The sequence below is a fragment of the Callorhinchus milii genome, unplaced genomic scaffold (assembly GCF_018977255.1).
Source record: "Callorhinchus milii isolate IMCB2004 unplaced genomic scaffold, IMCB_Cmil_1.0 Scaffold34, whole genome shotgun sequence".
Lineage (NCBI taxonomy): Eukaryota > Metazoa > Chordata > Chondrichthyes > Chimaeriformes > Callorhinchidae > Callorhinchus > Callorhinchus milii.
In genome coordinates, this window is record NW_024704775.1 from 64190 (window position 1) to 79775 (window position 15586).

The 15586-nt window shown below is 42.5% G+C and overlaps 1 protein-coding gene across 1 annotated transcript in view; it reads right to left on the reverse strand.

Annotated features, from left to right (window-relative positions):
- Positions 1-2450: 2450 nt before the first annotated feature.
- Positions 2451-15586, reverse strand: part of LOC121851394 (catenin alpha-2-like) — a gene marked incomplete at its 3' end in the record, with an annotated part of 409914 nt that continues 396778 nt past the window's right edge. Inside the window, exon 9 of the mRNA XM_042345224.1 lies at positions 2451-2603. Coding sequence (XP_042201158.1) covers positions 2451-2603 — 153 coding nt within the window. The remainder of the gene's footprint in view (positions 2604-15586) is intronic.

Consider the following 15586-nt stretch of genomic DNA (forward strand, 5'->3'; position numbering starts at 1 on the left):
GAAATGACACAATTTTAGGCCAACGATGCATCTAACTTTTGGTAGTAATACCGAGAGGCTCCAAATCAATTGCTATCAATCTGAAGCTGATCCTTGCCTGTACACTCCACAGGAAGGCAGCACCATTCCTTGCAATATAGTGGGATCCAGTTTAGCTGGACACTGGGTAACCCCAGACGCCGGGTAAATTGTATGAAACACCCGGCCCCGATTCATTTGTATTCTTATCTGTTTTAAATAAGCCTGTTAATTCAGACAAAAATCCTGTTAATCTGGGCAAAATGCCATGCTAATCGCTGCTGAATGTACTCACTCTGTGTGTCAAGTGGCTTCAGGATGGAGATGGGAGGAGTCAGATTGTGATTGCCAGCGGACTCCAGCTATTCACAAGGAGCTGGTGGGGGGGCAGTGACTGCATCCAATGGATGAGAATGGGACCATTTAGTGGCGGCTCCGAAGTGATTGACACCTCCTAAAACTGCCGCTAATTGATCTTCTTCCCATCCAATGGGAATGACAGTGGGAGGGAAGAGGCGCTCAGCAGAGGAGACTGTAGGAAGAGATGAGAAAGGTAAGAACTTTGGTAAATTGGAAAAACCTCCCTACCCTGACATATCGGCTAAAGGTGTATTTGGTAAATATAGTTCGAGGGCCTGGACCCAGGTTTAATGTATCTCAGATCTAGGTGAACATAGGCCTAGACCATAGGATCACAGTGTGTTTGTGAATAGAGTTGCTTGAGAGGTTGTTTGTTATTATTATTTATGAACAATCCTGATTTCCCACATATAAAAGATCACATAATATCAATAGACACATTGGCTATAAACATACGATTATTGTGGAGTTCCAAGTTCCACTGTACCAAGATATAGAGCCAACTTACTGCTTGCATATGATACAATATTTTGGGATGGGACACACACAGTTTCCAGCATAGTTATTTCCAAAAGGCTAAAGAGTTTGATTATCAGTAGTAATTTACCAAGCTTACACCTGAAATTGCACCTTCTCTTAGCCTGTCAGACTTTGTGTCTTCAAACAAAATGGTGAAAAAGTCTTCAATTCAGGCTTAACTTAGAAGTGTTTTTTTCCTTAGTTCCTAAAAACAAACCGGCTACTAAATTAAGACTAAAGAATTTTCCACCAATTTCTACATGGTCTTAACTTGTAAAACCAAACGGTATTAAAGATTAAGACCAGGTGGGATTTCACGGCTTTTGTTTTAAATAACCCAACATTGCACCCGTGAGGCCAAGATTCTCTCTGGAAAGTTATGCTCACAGGTCACACACAACCAATTCTGGATCTCAGAAGGCCTTAGAATCTTACAGCATAGAAGGAGGCCATTTGGTGCCTCTGCCGGCTCTTTGAAAGAGCTACCAACTAGTCCCACTCCCCCACTCTTACCCCATAGCCCTACAAATATTTCCTTTTCAAGTACCCATCCTGTACCTATCCATGGAGTCCTGTAGCTCAATGGTTAGAGCACTCGCCTCCAAGCGAGACACCTGGGTTCAATTCCAGGCGGGGCGAAACCTTGGACAGGTTTCCTTACTCCACACGCCTAATAATAATTCCTCCAAAACAAAACAATAATAAATTGGTCATTTTCAATCCACAACTGTTTGTGGGATGCTGCTGTGCGCAATTGGCTGCTGCGTTTCGCCCACAAATATACAGTCAATTTGCTTTACAGTCTATTCTGTGAAGCGCTTTGAGACGTCTAGAAGACGTGAAAAGCGCTATATCAAATGCAAGGATTATTATTATTATTAACCAATTTCCTTTTGAAAGCTACGATCGAATCTGCTTCTACCACCCTTTCAGGCAGTGCATTCCAGACCATAACTCTCTGGGTAGATTTTTTTTGCCAATTATCTTAAATCTGTGTCCTCTGGTTACCCACTCAACAGAGGAAACAGTTGCTCTCTATTTACTCGATCAAAACTCCTTGTTTCATATGGAACTCAGAATGAGGAGGAGTCATCTGTGAAGCTTGGAATAAAGCCCAGTCGAAGGGTGAGAAACTTAGAATGTGATGTGATAATTATTACCAACAATAATTTCACTCTTGAGTGTTCGCTCTCACCGATAGCTAAACACAGGTTTGAACTTTCTGGCAATCGCACGACTTGCTGCCTTTACCACCCCCCAAAAAAAGTTCATCTCAGTGGCCAGCAATGCTTTTACAGGCAAAACACAGAGCTTTAAACTATAGTTTGTCAGTTTCTTTAGGAAAAGGAAGCAAGAATTTGCTAAAAAATCTCCCGGGATTATTAAATGATTGAATTGATGTTTCGAGGTTGTTGCTTCACTTATGTCAGATGGTGTTTTATAGCCGCCCCCAATGAATATAGTTTTTATTACTTCTGGTTTCAACTGTTACAAGTTAAAAGGAGTCATAAATTATTGAAGTGGAATTTGAATTCCGGTATGTACTGACTCACCTCCACCAGCTTGTTGGCGTGCTCGCGGAATACTTGGGCGTATTCCTTCACCTCCTTCTCATTGCCGCTCTTGGCTGCTTCGATCAAAACCAGGAGAGGAACGTTGGTTTCCAGAAAGGAGTCTGAGATGTGATCCATGACAGCCTTCCGCAGCTAAGGGAGGGGGAAAGGAAACGACAGCAGCAATTAAAAGCCTGTCATTTCAGATGTAGGTTTCAGGTGTAAAATCTCTTCAACTCTTAATACTTCATATTTCATGGATAATAACCGTGCAGTCCTGCAGCAAATTGATAGGACCTGGGTTTGATTCCTGGGCAGTGCGAAACCTTATGCAAGTTTTCTTACTTCATACGCCTCTGTTTACCTAGCAGTAAGTAGGAACCTGGTTGTTAGTTGATTGGTGGATCGCATTTCGAGGTAATAATCCCTCAACATTTGCTCATTCAATCCATGACTGTTTGTAGGACACTGCTGGGTGCATTGGCTATCCTTTTCACCCACAAAATATATAGTCAATTCACTTTATATTCTCTGAAGCACTTTGAGACGTGTCAACAATGTGATGAGGCGCTATATCAAATCTAAGGTTTATTACAGTATTATTATAATATGGTTTAAAATATGGTTCCTCAATGAAGTGCTATATCAAATGCAAGGATTATCATTAGTATTAGTATTATTATACTGCAATTTCATTGTCTTGGACTGATTCAAGGTAAGACCAGTGCTGATTTATGGCTGGTACATGGTGATGTTAGTGGCCTACCGTAGAAGGAGTCAACAAGAACATGGGGGTGGGCCGATGGTGAGTGTGTCCATGTAAATTAAAAAGTCTTTAAGATTATCTATTTCTGCTGGTTAACATTCTGTTTTACACAGACTGAGTCGTGTGCACAATATTCACATGTTTTTCCAGATAGTAGTTCCATCCCACATAGCTTTTATGGCCTTGAGAAGTCACAGTCCAGGAGGAATGAATGTTAAGACTTAGTACTATTGATAAGACACTTCCTGGACTAGAGACATTCCTATAATCTATGGGATTGTAGGACATGGGTTGATATGCTATAGACCTTCACAATGTATTGGGGATGTTACCTCTTCAAATTCTTAGTTTTTACCTAAGAAGCTATCTTAAAACTGTGATTTAAAAGCTCAACCACTTGCCTGCTTTCAAACAATGGCAGAGAGAGAGAGAGAGAGAGAAACGTGGTTATTGAAAATTCATGAACAACTAAACAACAATATCATATTTGTTAATATTAATAGAACTATAGAACTTTAAAGTACAAAAGGCCAGTTGCACATTGTGTCTATGCTGACTCTTTGAAATTCATTCAGTCTCATTTACTTGCCTTTTCCTCCATACTCCTGCAAATTAATAGAATCATAGAATCTTGCAGCAAAGAAGGAGGCCATTTGGCCCATTGTGCCTGTGCCAGCTCTTTGAAATAGCAACCAACTATTCCCACACCCTCGCTCTTAACCCATAGCCCTGCAATTTTTTTTCCTTTACAAGTAGAAATTTAAGGCGCAGGAGAAGGCATTCAGTATTCAATGTTTGAACAGTAATAATGTAATGTTGCAGAAGCACAATCTGAAGAATTTAGCTCTGCTTGCCATAAAAGTAGAGGGCAAGAAAAGCCCATTGTTGGCAATATGGCTTGCCCTGCAATTCACATAATTCCATACAACACTCGTAACTCTTTCAAACTCAAGCACTTCTTTCACCCAAAATATTCCCAACACCATTTGCCTTTGTACATGAACAGGTTGATGGTACCTCGGTTTAATGTCTCATCTGAAGGACAGCGCCTCTTAACAATGCATTGCCCCGCTTCCCCCTCCCACCCCCAACACTGCATTGGGATGTCAGCCTAAGCTATACGAGTTTCACGTTTCAACCTGGGGCTTGAACTAACAACCTTTTAAAACCGAGGTGAAAGTGCTATTGACTGAGCCAGGCTGACATACATGAAGATGAAGATTGATGTAAAACTACAAGCTGAAGCTTTCCATGATTATAAACTGCCTCAAATGACCACTCCTTCGTAGCTTCCTTAGGTATTTCACTTTGAATTACATTCACATTTCATCGGCTTCCAATCTCAAATAAACGTCAACATTGCTTTACGACTCTCAGTGAAAGATTGTCAGTGTTTTAAACATCTTCCCTCAGCTTTTCCTACAAAAGAGTAAGGTAAAGCTTGAGAAAACTTGCCACAGTAGAAGACTTCTTTTGACTGATTGTTCGACTGATATTGCAGCATTCTTTCAATCTTAAACTGCTTGTGGTCATTTATTGGGGCATGTTTACATCTCTATATTTGTTTAACATCTAATTCAGTTGGTCATGCTTGGTTTGTCATAGACGTGAGGTTCATTGAATTTAATGGCATTATTTATTATTTACTTTTAACGGGCCAACCATTTAATATCTATCAATGAATCTTGTAGATTTAATGCTCCTAGCACAGACACTGTTAAATATGATACATGATTAGAATACATGCAAGTTCTAACTCTCTGTTAATAAATTTCTTCCTGTGTTTTTCTCTAACATTCTTGGCTGAAACGGTGCCCGATAATGAAATTCTGCATTACAGCCTCACGATTAACAACAATAAATTACATTTCTATAGCGCCTGTATGGGAGGATGTCCCAAAGTGCTGAGCAATCAGGGATTTGGACACGACCAGGGAGTTGGGAACTCATATAGTTTAGGCTGAGGGTGGGGAGGGAAGGGGTAGGAGGGTAACCGAAGGCGAGGTCGAAGAGTGCAGTCATGGACGTGCCTTGAAGGAGGCAAGGGAGGGACCGAGGGATGTAGTTTTAAAGGGTGGGGGCAGAGAGGCTGAAGGCCTGACCACTGATGGTGGGGTGGCCAGTGTGGGGGATGTGGAGCAGGCCAGAGAGCGCTGAGCGGAAGGATCAGACAGGTCGATGTGGAGGTTGAATTGACTGTATATTTTGTGGGCAGCAGCCAATTGTGCACAGCAGTGCCCCACAAACAGTCGTGGATTTAGTGAATACTTTTGTTTTAAGGGTTTAATACCCCCGGAAAGCAATCCGCCAATCAACTAACTGGGTTCCTATTTACTGTTAGGTAAACAGAGGGGTGTGGAGTAAGGAAACTTGTCTAAGATTTCACCCTTCCTGGGAATCAAACTCAGGTCCTCTCACTTATGAGTCGAGTGCTCTAACCACAATGCTACAGGACTTTTTAAGATGTTAATTGAGACCCAAACAGTTGCTGTTTACATGCATTAATATCTTCAAAAGGATAAAAAGATGAATTTACATATATCATTTTTCCATTCCTTTTTTTTTCCCTTTTGCCTGTTATTTGAGTTTACAGTCCCATGAGGCTGTCTCCATAGCTAGCTAACACATTATTGTAAACTGCAGTTAGTCCAATGCAATTAAAAGCATATTAACATGTTAAAAAATACCGCAACAAAAAGTTTATTGAGTCTTGAATATTTAATGAGGTTCTACCTTCAGGTCATTCATTTTTTATTAGTCAGTAGATCTGTATTACATATCCAGTATTAAAGACTAAAATAGCCCTTTCAAGTAGTCTAATGTTACCGGAAAGTGTTTTTTTTCCAAGAAAAGGGGTAGAATTTGTAAGTAAATTGTTGTCTTTTTACTGTCACTTCCAATTTGCCAGCTGATAAGATGGCTTGAAGATTTGACTTGACAATAACAGGGCTGCGCTCTGGGAGTCCCAATAATAATAATAATCCTTGCATTTGATATAGTGCCTCATCAGATCATTGAGACGTCTCAAAACGCTTCACAGAATAGTGTAAAGTGCATTAACACCGTATTCTGTGGACGTAACACGTCAACCAATTGTGTATCCCACAAACAATCATGGATTGAGTTTCGTCTTGAGGGATTATTACCGCCAATTGACTAACAACCCAGGTCCTACTTACTGCTCGGTAAACAGAGGCTTGTGAAGTAAGAAAACTTGCCTAAGGTTTTGTCCTGCCCGGGAATTGAACCCGGGAACTTCTTGCATTTGAGGTGAGTGTGCTAATCACTATAGGACTCTACTGGAGAAAGTATATCAATCCACATAGTCTTAGTCTGAGAAACCTTTCTGTTTTAAATCTTAATATCCTTCTGGAAAATGTAAAATATGTTCCCTTCTATCAGTTGAGTTGCATGTTAAATGAAACTATTTTGAAAAGGAGGAGGGAGCTTCTCCTGGTATTCTGGCTAACACACCTGCCTCAACCAATCCCAAAAAATAAGCAATTGATTTGATGTTCCTTTCATTGGAGTTTGTGAAATGATGCTGATGCAGCTTGCACATGATATGGATTGTGTTTCTGCTATTCAGTCCTAAGGAATCCTTTGCATAAGAAGTTAAACTGAGGTTTAACGAGAAGCTGAACTGATTGTTCTGGTGGACATTATGATCAAATAGCATTATTTAACTGTGCTCAATTAATTGCCTGGTGTAATCCACCCACAAAATGCACTTTACAGCATATTCTCTGAATTGATTTGTGATATTTCAATGACGTAATAAGGGGCTACAACAAATACAAGGATTATTATTATTATTTGAAAATAGTAAGGAGTTTCTTCCAGTATACTGGTCAACAATCCCCCAAATATATTTAGTCATTAGTTTAGTTTCATGGCTGTTTTGTTGCTCTGCCAAAATAGGCTACTGAGTTTACCTGCAAATACACAGCTTTACAGAAATTTTTGTGAAGTGTTTTAATAATAATAATAATCCTTGCATTTGATATAGCGCTTTTCACGTTGGGAGGACGTCCCAAAGCGCTTCACATAACACACTGTAAAGTGAATTGACTGTATATTTGTGGGCGAACGCAGCAGCCAATTGCTCACAGCAATGTCCCACAAACAGTCGTAGATTGAAAATGACCAATTTATTATTGATTTGGGTTTTGGAGGGATTATTATTAGGCTCTGTGTGGAGTAAGGAAACTTGCCCAAGGTTTCGCCCTCTGCCTGGAATTGAACTCAGGTCTCTCACTTGCAAAGCGAGTGCTCTAACCACTGAGCTACAGGACTCCACAAGGGTTTGAGACCTTTGGGACATTACAGGCACTAAATTAAATGCAAGGATTCTTATTATTTATTCAAATCTGATTTCCACTCACTCTACATTAAGTTTAATAAAGTGGATTATTAATAAATACAACAGTGACAGCATCAACATTAATTCTGCTGATATTACACCTCTTTCCAATTAATTAAAAACATTTCATTAACCCATTGATAAATAATAATCCTTACATTTGATATAGCGCTTTTCACGTCTTCTCGATGTCTCAAACCGCTTCACAGAATAGACTGTAAAGCGAATTGACCACACATTTGTGGGCGAAACGTAGCAGCCAACCGCGCACAGCTGTGTCCCACAAACAGTCGTGGAATGAAAATGACCAATTTATTATTGTTTTGTTTTGGAGGGATCATTATTAGGCGTGTGGAGTAAGGAAACTTGCCCAAGGTTTCGCCCTCTGCCTGGAATTGAACCCAGGTATCTCACTTGCAAAGCGAGTGCTCTAACCACTGAGCTACAGGACTCCACATGCAGCCTGAATGTAGCACTATACTTCACAGAGAGTTCCATGACATGCTTCGAGATAATCCAACATGGTGAAGCGTTATATGAAATACAAGGCTGATTATTGTTAGGTAAAATAATTTCTTCTAATCATGTTTGAGTCCACAACAGTGGAAATAATCATTCAGGTGTAGTGCAGCAATTGTGCAGTTTCCAGGGTGTTCTAAGTAGACGTGGGGAGAAGACAATTATAAATAATCGTTATCGTTGATATAGCACCTAAAACATTGAAAAGTCACAAAGTCCTTCACAGGCAATCAAGCGTAGTGGGACTTCCTCCCGACATGAAAGGTGCTATACAAATGTAATTTTTTTATTGTTGGCAGCCATTTTGCACACTGCAAGGTCTTACAAAGACTGAAGGAAGTGAATGACAATTTTTCTCTGGAGAATTGACTGAAAGCAATAGCTGAATGGCTTCCAGGCTCACTATTCTAGAATGAAGTCTCCTGGAGTCTTTTCCGAACTCATTGGTGAAGAGAGAGTTTGGAGAATTTCACAACGTTAAAATTCACAACTCATTCTTAGAATGCAGAATCCTTGAGGGGAATAGTGCTTGCTAGCCTACTAATGGAAACATATAACATGTATATGGTTTTGATATGGATGGTTTTACCTGAAGATCATAAAAAAATTTTTGAAAGAAAATTAATGTAATTGATCTAATTCACAGAAACCATGTTTGATACTCTGTCGCACGCAAAAAACAGATGAATACACCAAGGTGTTGAATTGCTAAATGATAGCATAGATTGATGTTGTATTCAGGCTCGGATGGTTTTAGTAGGTACCGGAGATGCACAGACAGTAAATAATACACAAGTGAAAACTGGGAGAAGGCCCAGGAGCCCATCGAATGCACTTGCAATGGAGATACACAAGTGTTAATAGATTCATTGGTTGGGTACAATAATAATAATCCTTGCATTTGATATAGGGACTTATCACTTGTTGAGACGTCTCAAAGCACTTCACAGAATATACCCTGAAATTAATTGACTGTATATTTTGTGGATGAAACGTGGCAGCCAATTGTGCACAGGAATGTCCCATAAACAGTTGTGGATTGATTGACCAAATCGAATGGGAAGAATCTCAGACCCCAAGACAGGTTTGCCCCTACGAGTGCTGTCAATTCCTCTTCGACCGTGCTTACGGCCACCTCCCCCTGGCTCGGAACCAGGCTCTGCCACTGTTAAGCACTCTGAGACGCTACCCTGAGTGCAAGTTCTTGTTGTTGTTGTTGCCAGTGAGCTCGGCTATCTGGTCAGTCATCGGCAGTGCCTTGAAGTAATGCGAACCCGTTTGACTTAGGAACTGGACTACAGAGACTGCTGTATCCATATTTGCATTTAAGAAGAAATTGGATAAATATATGATATAAATTTGGCAGACCATGCGGAAAATTGTGGGGGGTGGTTGGTGCTATTGATATGTACATTTTACTGCCAACCTACATTTTTTCAACATATTGATTAAAAACTAAACTAAAACTAAACATGAGGTAATAACATATACAATACAAAATTACATTTGTATAACACCTTTCATGGCGGGAGGATGTGCCAAGGCGCTAGACAGTCGGCAATTTGGACCCAAGCAGGGTGGGGGCACGGGTGAAGGGCAGGGAGGATAGGGCAGTAGCTGAAGGCAGATTCGAAGAGGAGGGACTTGAGACTTGCCTCAAAGGAGGCAAATGAGGGGACGAGGCAAGGGGAATGTGGGATGGCACGGTGGTGGCCGAGAGGCTGAAGGCCCGACTGCCAATGGTGGACTGACCAGGGCAGTGGATGTGGAGCAGCCCGAGTCTGCTGAACAGTGGGAGCGGACAGGTTGATGTGGAATTAAGGGGCAGTGGCATGGAGGGCCTTGAAGGTGAGAAAGAGGATTTTGAACTTGATCTTCTGTGGGATGGAGATTTTGCAAAAAAAAAAAGTATTAATTTCTTCTTTAACAAAATCTGGGTTACCCATTTGGGGGGTGGGGGAGGGACCACAAGCGCAGGGCTAAAAAAACAAGACATTCAGAACCAGCTTCCTGACAGCGGAGCTACAGAAGATCACCATCTCTTGTCTCTCACAGCCTGGCACCAGAGATACAGAGAGATACATACACACTCAGAGTCACAAAGGGAGACATACACTCACAGACACAGAAGAGACAAAACAGAGACCACACTCACAGACACAGAGGAGAGACACACACACATAGACAGAGAGACACATACACTCACAGACGCAGAAAGAGACACACTCACAGACACAGAGAGAGACACACACACATAGACAGAGAGACACACACAGTCAGAGAAACAGAGAGACACACACTCACAGACACAGAGAGAGACACAGACTCACAGACGCAGAGACAGACACTCTCACAGAGAAAGAGACACTCTCACAGACAGAGTGAGAGAGACACACTCATAGACACAGAGAGAGACACACACATTCACAGAGAGAGAGACACACTCACAGACACACAGAGAGACACACAATCACAGACACAGAGAGACACACACATTCACAGAGAGAGACACAGACTCACAGACGGAGAGAGAGACACACACACTCACAGAAGCAGAGAGAGACACACACACTCACAGACACAGAGAGAGACACACACACTCATAGAGAGAGATACAGAGAGACACACACACAGAAAAAGAGAAACACACACACACTCACAGACGCAGAGGGAGACACACTCGCAGGCACAGAGAGAGACACACTCACAGACACACAGACACTCACACAGAGTCCCAGACACAGAGAGACACACAGAGTCCCAGACACAGAGAGACACACAGAGTCCCAGACACAGAGAGACACACAGAGTCACAGACACAGAGAGACACACAGAGTCATAGACACAGAGAGACACACACACTCACAGACACAGAGAGACACACACACTCACAGACACAGAGAGACACACAGAGTCACATACACTCACACATCTATAATAATCCCTCCAAAAAACAAAACAATAATAAATTGGTCATTTTCAATCTACGACTGTTTGGGACATTGCTGTGGCATGCTGCCGCGTTTGCCACAAATATATAGTCAATTCACTTTACAGTGTGTTCTGTGAAGCGCTTTGGGACGTCCTCCTGACGTGAAAAGCACTATATCAAATGCAAGGATTATTATTATTATTATTATTAGAGGAGTGAGACACAAATATAAAACCCTGACAAACACACAGACAGACACCAATCTCAACAGCGGGGCCTCCGAGTGGCCGAAGCCCATTTCCCGTTGGTGTTGTACCGCGCATGTACTTCTGGAGCCGCTCCGGCCACAATGACGTCAGATAAACAGCCGCGAGGCCGGCGCCAAACGCTCCAGGTACAGCAGGTTTACAGCAGAGGCGCTGGCTGTTTATGGCAGATTCCGCGGAAAAATTGCAGCCACACTTTTCTATTGGCCCAGATTATGGGGAGAGAAACACAGCATGCCAAATAGCCTCCTTCTGCATTGTAAACACTGTATAATTCTAAATTTACCAACATACAAACAACCCGCTGATCTGGGTCATTCATCAGGAGAGGTTCTGAAATCATGCCATCCTCTGCACTAGTGCTGTCAGCAACATGTCAACTGAACACTATCTGGTGTGGGGTCTAATATGAGGCATGCTCAGTTTATCTGGCCCTGTTGCTTTCCTTACCTACATACACTGTTGAGTTGTCCGTCACAGGATCATGACACAGAACAAATGTTTGCTTCAACTCCAAAAAGCATCAGAAAAGGATACAGTTCTAATAATAATAATAATCCTTTCATTTGACATTGCGTCTTATCACGTCATTGACACGTCACAAAGCGCTTCACAGAATATACTCTGAAGTGAATTGACTGTATATATTGTGGGCGAAATGCGGTAGCTAATCACACACAGCAGTGTCCAACGAACAGTCGTGGATTGAGTGACCAAAGTATTCTTTTTTATATTGTTATACAGACCTTCACTCAACATTCAATTAAAAACACTTTATTCTAGTTCACCTACTTATTGATAGAACTGAAACACGTGTAACAATGGTTTACACTTAATAGTTTACATTTATCTAAGATGTGCTAAGTAGGCTCCAGAGGTCATGGGCTCCTAATTAGATGCTTGATAAAGGCAGATGATAATAACGAATCTGGCTCGAAAACAGTGACTCTTGGGAACCTGAACCAGATCCTGCCAACCAGTGGGAGCTCTTGCTCCGATGTGATATACCTCTGGGCCTGAAGTTTCTATGACGAGCAAAGTGATCCTGAGTACTGGAGAGACTCCACATCGCCACATTGAAACCCCAATATTATTAGTGTGTGCATTCCACACACCTTGATGAGTATCAAGCTAAAGCCCCCAAAAGGCACGATAGATAGATATCAGCCTGCTTCAGTGGTTAGCACACTTGGCTCTCAGTCAGAAGGTTGTGTCAGAAGGTTCCCATATTAGGCCTTTGCATAGTCTAGGCTTACACTCCAATACAGTGCTGGGGGAGCGCTGCATTGTTGGATGTGCCATTGTTTAGACAACACATTAAACCAAGTTCACGTTCAGGTATACGTTAAAGATTCCAGAGCACTATTCGAAAAGGGAAGAATGTTTGCCTTGGGATCCAGGTAAGTAATTAACTTCATGGCTGTTTGTGAGAATTGCTGCGTGCAAATTAGCAGTTGTGTTTGTCTATGAAAAACACAGTCACTACATTTTCACATCCTCCAAGCGTGAAAGGCGTGAAAGATATAAGTACAATTTGTTGTTGTTGCTGCTGTTAAGTATTTAACAGTGATTTCTGCGAAGCACTTTGAGACAACCTCTCAATATGACAAGGTGCTGTATCAAATGGCAGGATTAGTGCCATTGAAATTAGTGTCTATTTTGCATGGATTCCTTTTTTAATGAGAACAATGCATCTTGTAAGATAAAGCACCTTCCCTGACACAAAAATAAATGTTTGGAGAAAGCTATTACTCAGAATCAAGCAGCTGATTCTCCCTAATAGCAAGTAAACTGCTCAACTCATCAATGTCAGAATTTGCTAATGTAATGGCTAAGGCCACATAGATGAAAACATTGATTGAAATCTTAATTAAATCATTTTTCAAAAACTGATATGCTTTTTAGTAACCAGCAGACTTTATTTTCTTACAAAAGAGACAAGGCACGGTTACATTACTGGTGCCTTGTCTCTGTAAAAGAAAAACGTGATGCATACCAGAGGGAGAAGGGAATGGAGAGGTTTCAGTGAGGGTTGGAAGTTGTGTTGGTTGTAATTACCGACATTGAGTAGTTGGACTCGCAAGCAAAAGGATCCGGCTTCAATTAAAACTTTAGGCTAGTTTACTTACTCTGCCTCTGTTTACCTAGCAGTAAGTAGAAACCCGGTTATTAGTCAATTGGCAGATTGCTTTCCGGGGGTAATAATCCCTTCAAAAAAAAATAATACTAATTTGGTTACTCAATCCACATTTAGTTTGTAGGACACGACTGCTATGCGCAGTCGGCTGCCGCATTTCTCCTACAAAATATATAGTCAATTCACTTTACAGTATATATTGTGAAGTGCTTTGAGACGTCTTAACAATGTGATAAGGCACTATACCAAATGCAAGTATTATTATTATTTCTGCACTGTATCATACAATACCAAATTACACTTGTAAAGTGCCTTTCACATCGGGAGGATGTCCCAAGGGGCTGAAAAGTCAGGGATTAGGGATTAGGGATTAGCACCCAAGCGGGATCAGGGAAGGTGGAGGGCAGGGAGGGTAAGAAAGTGGCCGAAGGCACAATCGAACAGGAGCATCTTGAGGCGTGCCTTGAAGAAGGCAAGGGAGGGAGCGAGGTAAAGGGAATGTGGGATGGAGTTGCAGAGGGTGGGGGCAGAGAGGCTGAAGGCCCGACCACCGATGGTGGGACATGGATCAGGCTGGAGCCTACTGAGCAGAGGGAGTGGGTGTGATGGGGTCGTGGAGCCTGGTGTGTGAGAGGACACGGGCTGTAGAGTTCCGGATGATCTGCAGCTTGTGGCAGGAAGAGTTGGGAAGGCTGACAAGCAGGGAGTTGGTATAGTTGAGTCTAGGTGTAATGAAGGCATGTATGAAGGTTTCAGTGGCATGAGGGGTGAGGCAGTGGCGGAGTTGGGGATGTTGCGGAGGTGGGGAAAGGCAGAGCGGGCCATGACACGGATGTGGGGGAGAAAGGACACTTGAGGGTCAAACATGACGCCGAGGTTCCTGACTGGCACGGTGAGGTGGAGTGTGTATCCATGAATGCTGATGCTGCCAGTGCTCTGGAATTCTACATAAACTGTGTTTTAATTGTTCCGAGACGCTGCCCAGTGTGAACGGCGCTATTTAAATGACTCCCTGCCCCAGTGACTGTTAACCCTGCAAGCCATAGCCCTAACGGGTAGGAATAGGGAAAGTTGTTGTGCTCCTCGTTTCTTTAGAAATTGGTGGAGTGTGAATTCTGTGCTGGGGAGGGGGGGAAATTGTGAGTGATAACTCTTGTATGAAGGGATACAGACACCGATTGTGAACACACGTGGTTGCAAATCTCCAGGGCCGTAACAGAAAATATTGTCTGTCTGCTTAGGTCACTGGGGTTTGCCGCTTGTGATAATAAACTGGTCCGTGAACCATGTCTGCCACCAACTGAGTCAGTGTGTGTCTCCCAAGTGCGTCAGTGTCTGTCTGCCTTGAATGGCCAGCAAATACAATATAAACATTAAATAGCAGGAGTAGAGGTTAGAATTTCTTGGCCCTTCCTCCCAGCATGATGCCACAGCAATCGGTACTACATCGATTAACAATAAAACACTGAGTAGTTATTTGATTCAGAGAAAGATGGTACCAATTCTCTCACGCATTTTATGCTGAGCTGCCTTGCCTATCGGGAAGCTTGCAGAGTGCTCCTGGAACCTACAATCCAACCAGTGAGGACTCAAACCCATGTTTGTGGGATGTTGAATGACTATCCTCCGGGGGATGGGGGAGGTAGATCGGGGTTTCCTTCGAGCTGAACTGGATCCACGGTGACATGATTGGCAACGGAATGTCGGAATTGAGTAGTCTAGTTCCTAAGGCAGGTGGATCCGTAGTATTCCAGCGCACTGCTGACAACACCCCAGCCAGCCTGGCTCATCGGTAGGACCTGGAAGGGCAGACCAGTCACCGGGAGCAGAGAGTTCATCCACTCAACTCCAGTTAACCCTGCAAGCCAAAGCCTAACGGATACGCTTGTCCTCGCTGGATAAGCAGTGGGGAAGCTTGCCAGACAATGCTATTCATGGCAAGCTATGCTATTTTAGCTTGTTAGACACCAACAGTAATCCAATGCACACTCTGGGAACCCCAAGCCTTCGTTCTTGCTAACATGTGCCTCATACTTTCCGGAATTAGATAAGCAGGATGTGTCCCTCCAGGGAGAGAGTGTGCATTCCATTCCAATAATCTGTCTCTGGGATTTCCATGTGTAGGTGGGATGCATGGAATTCTCAGTTTGGTT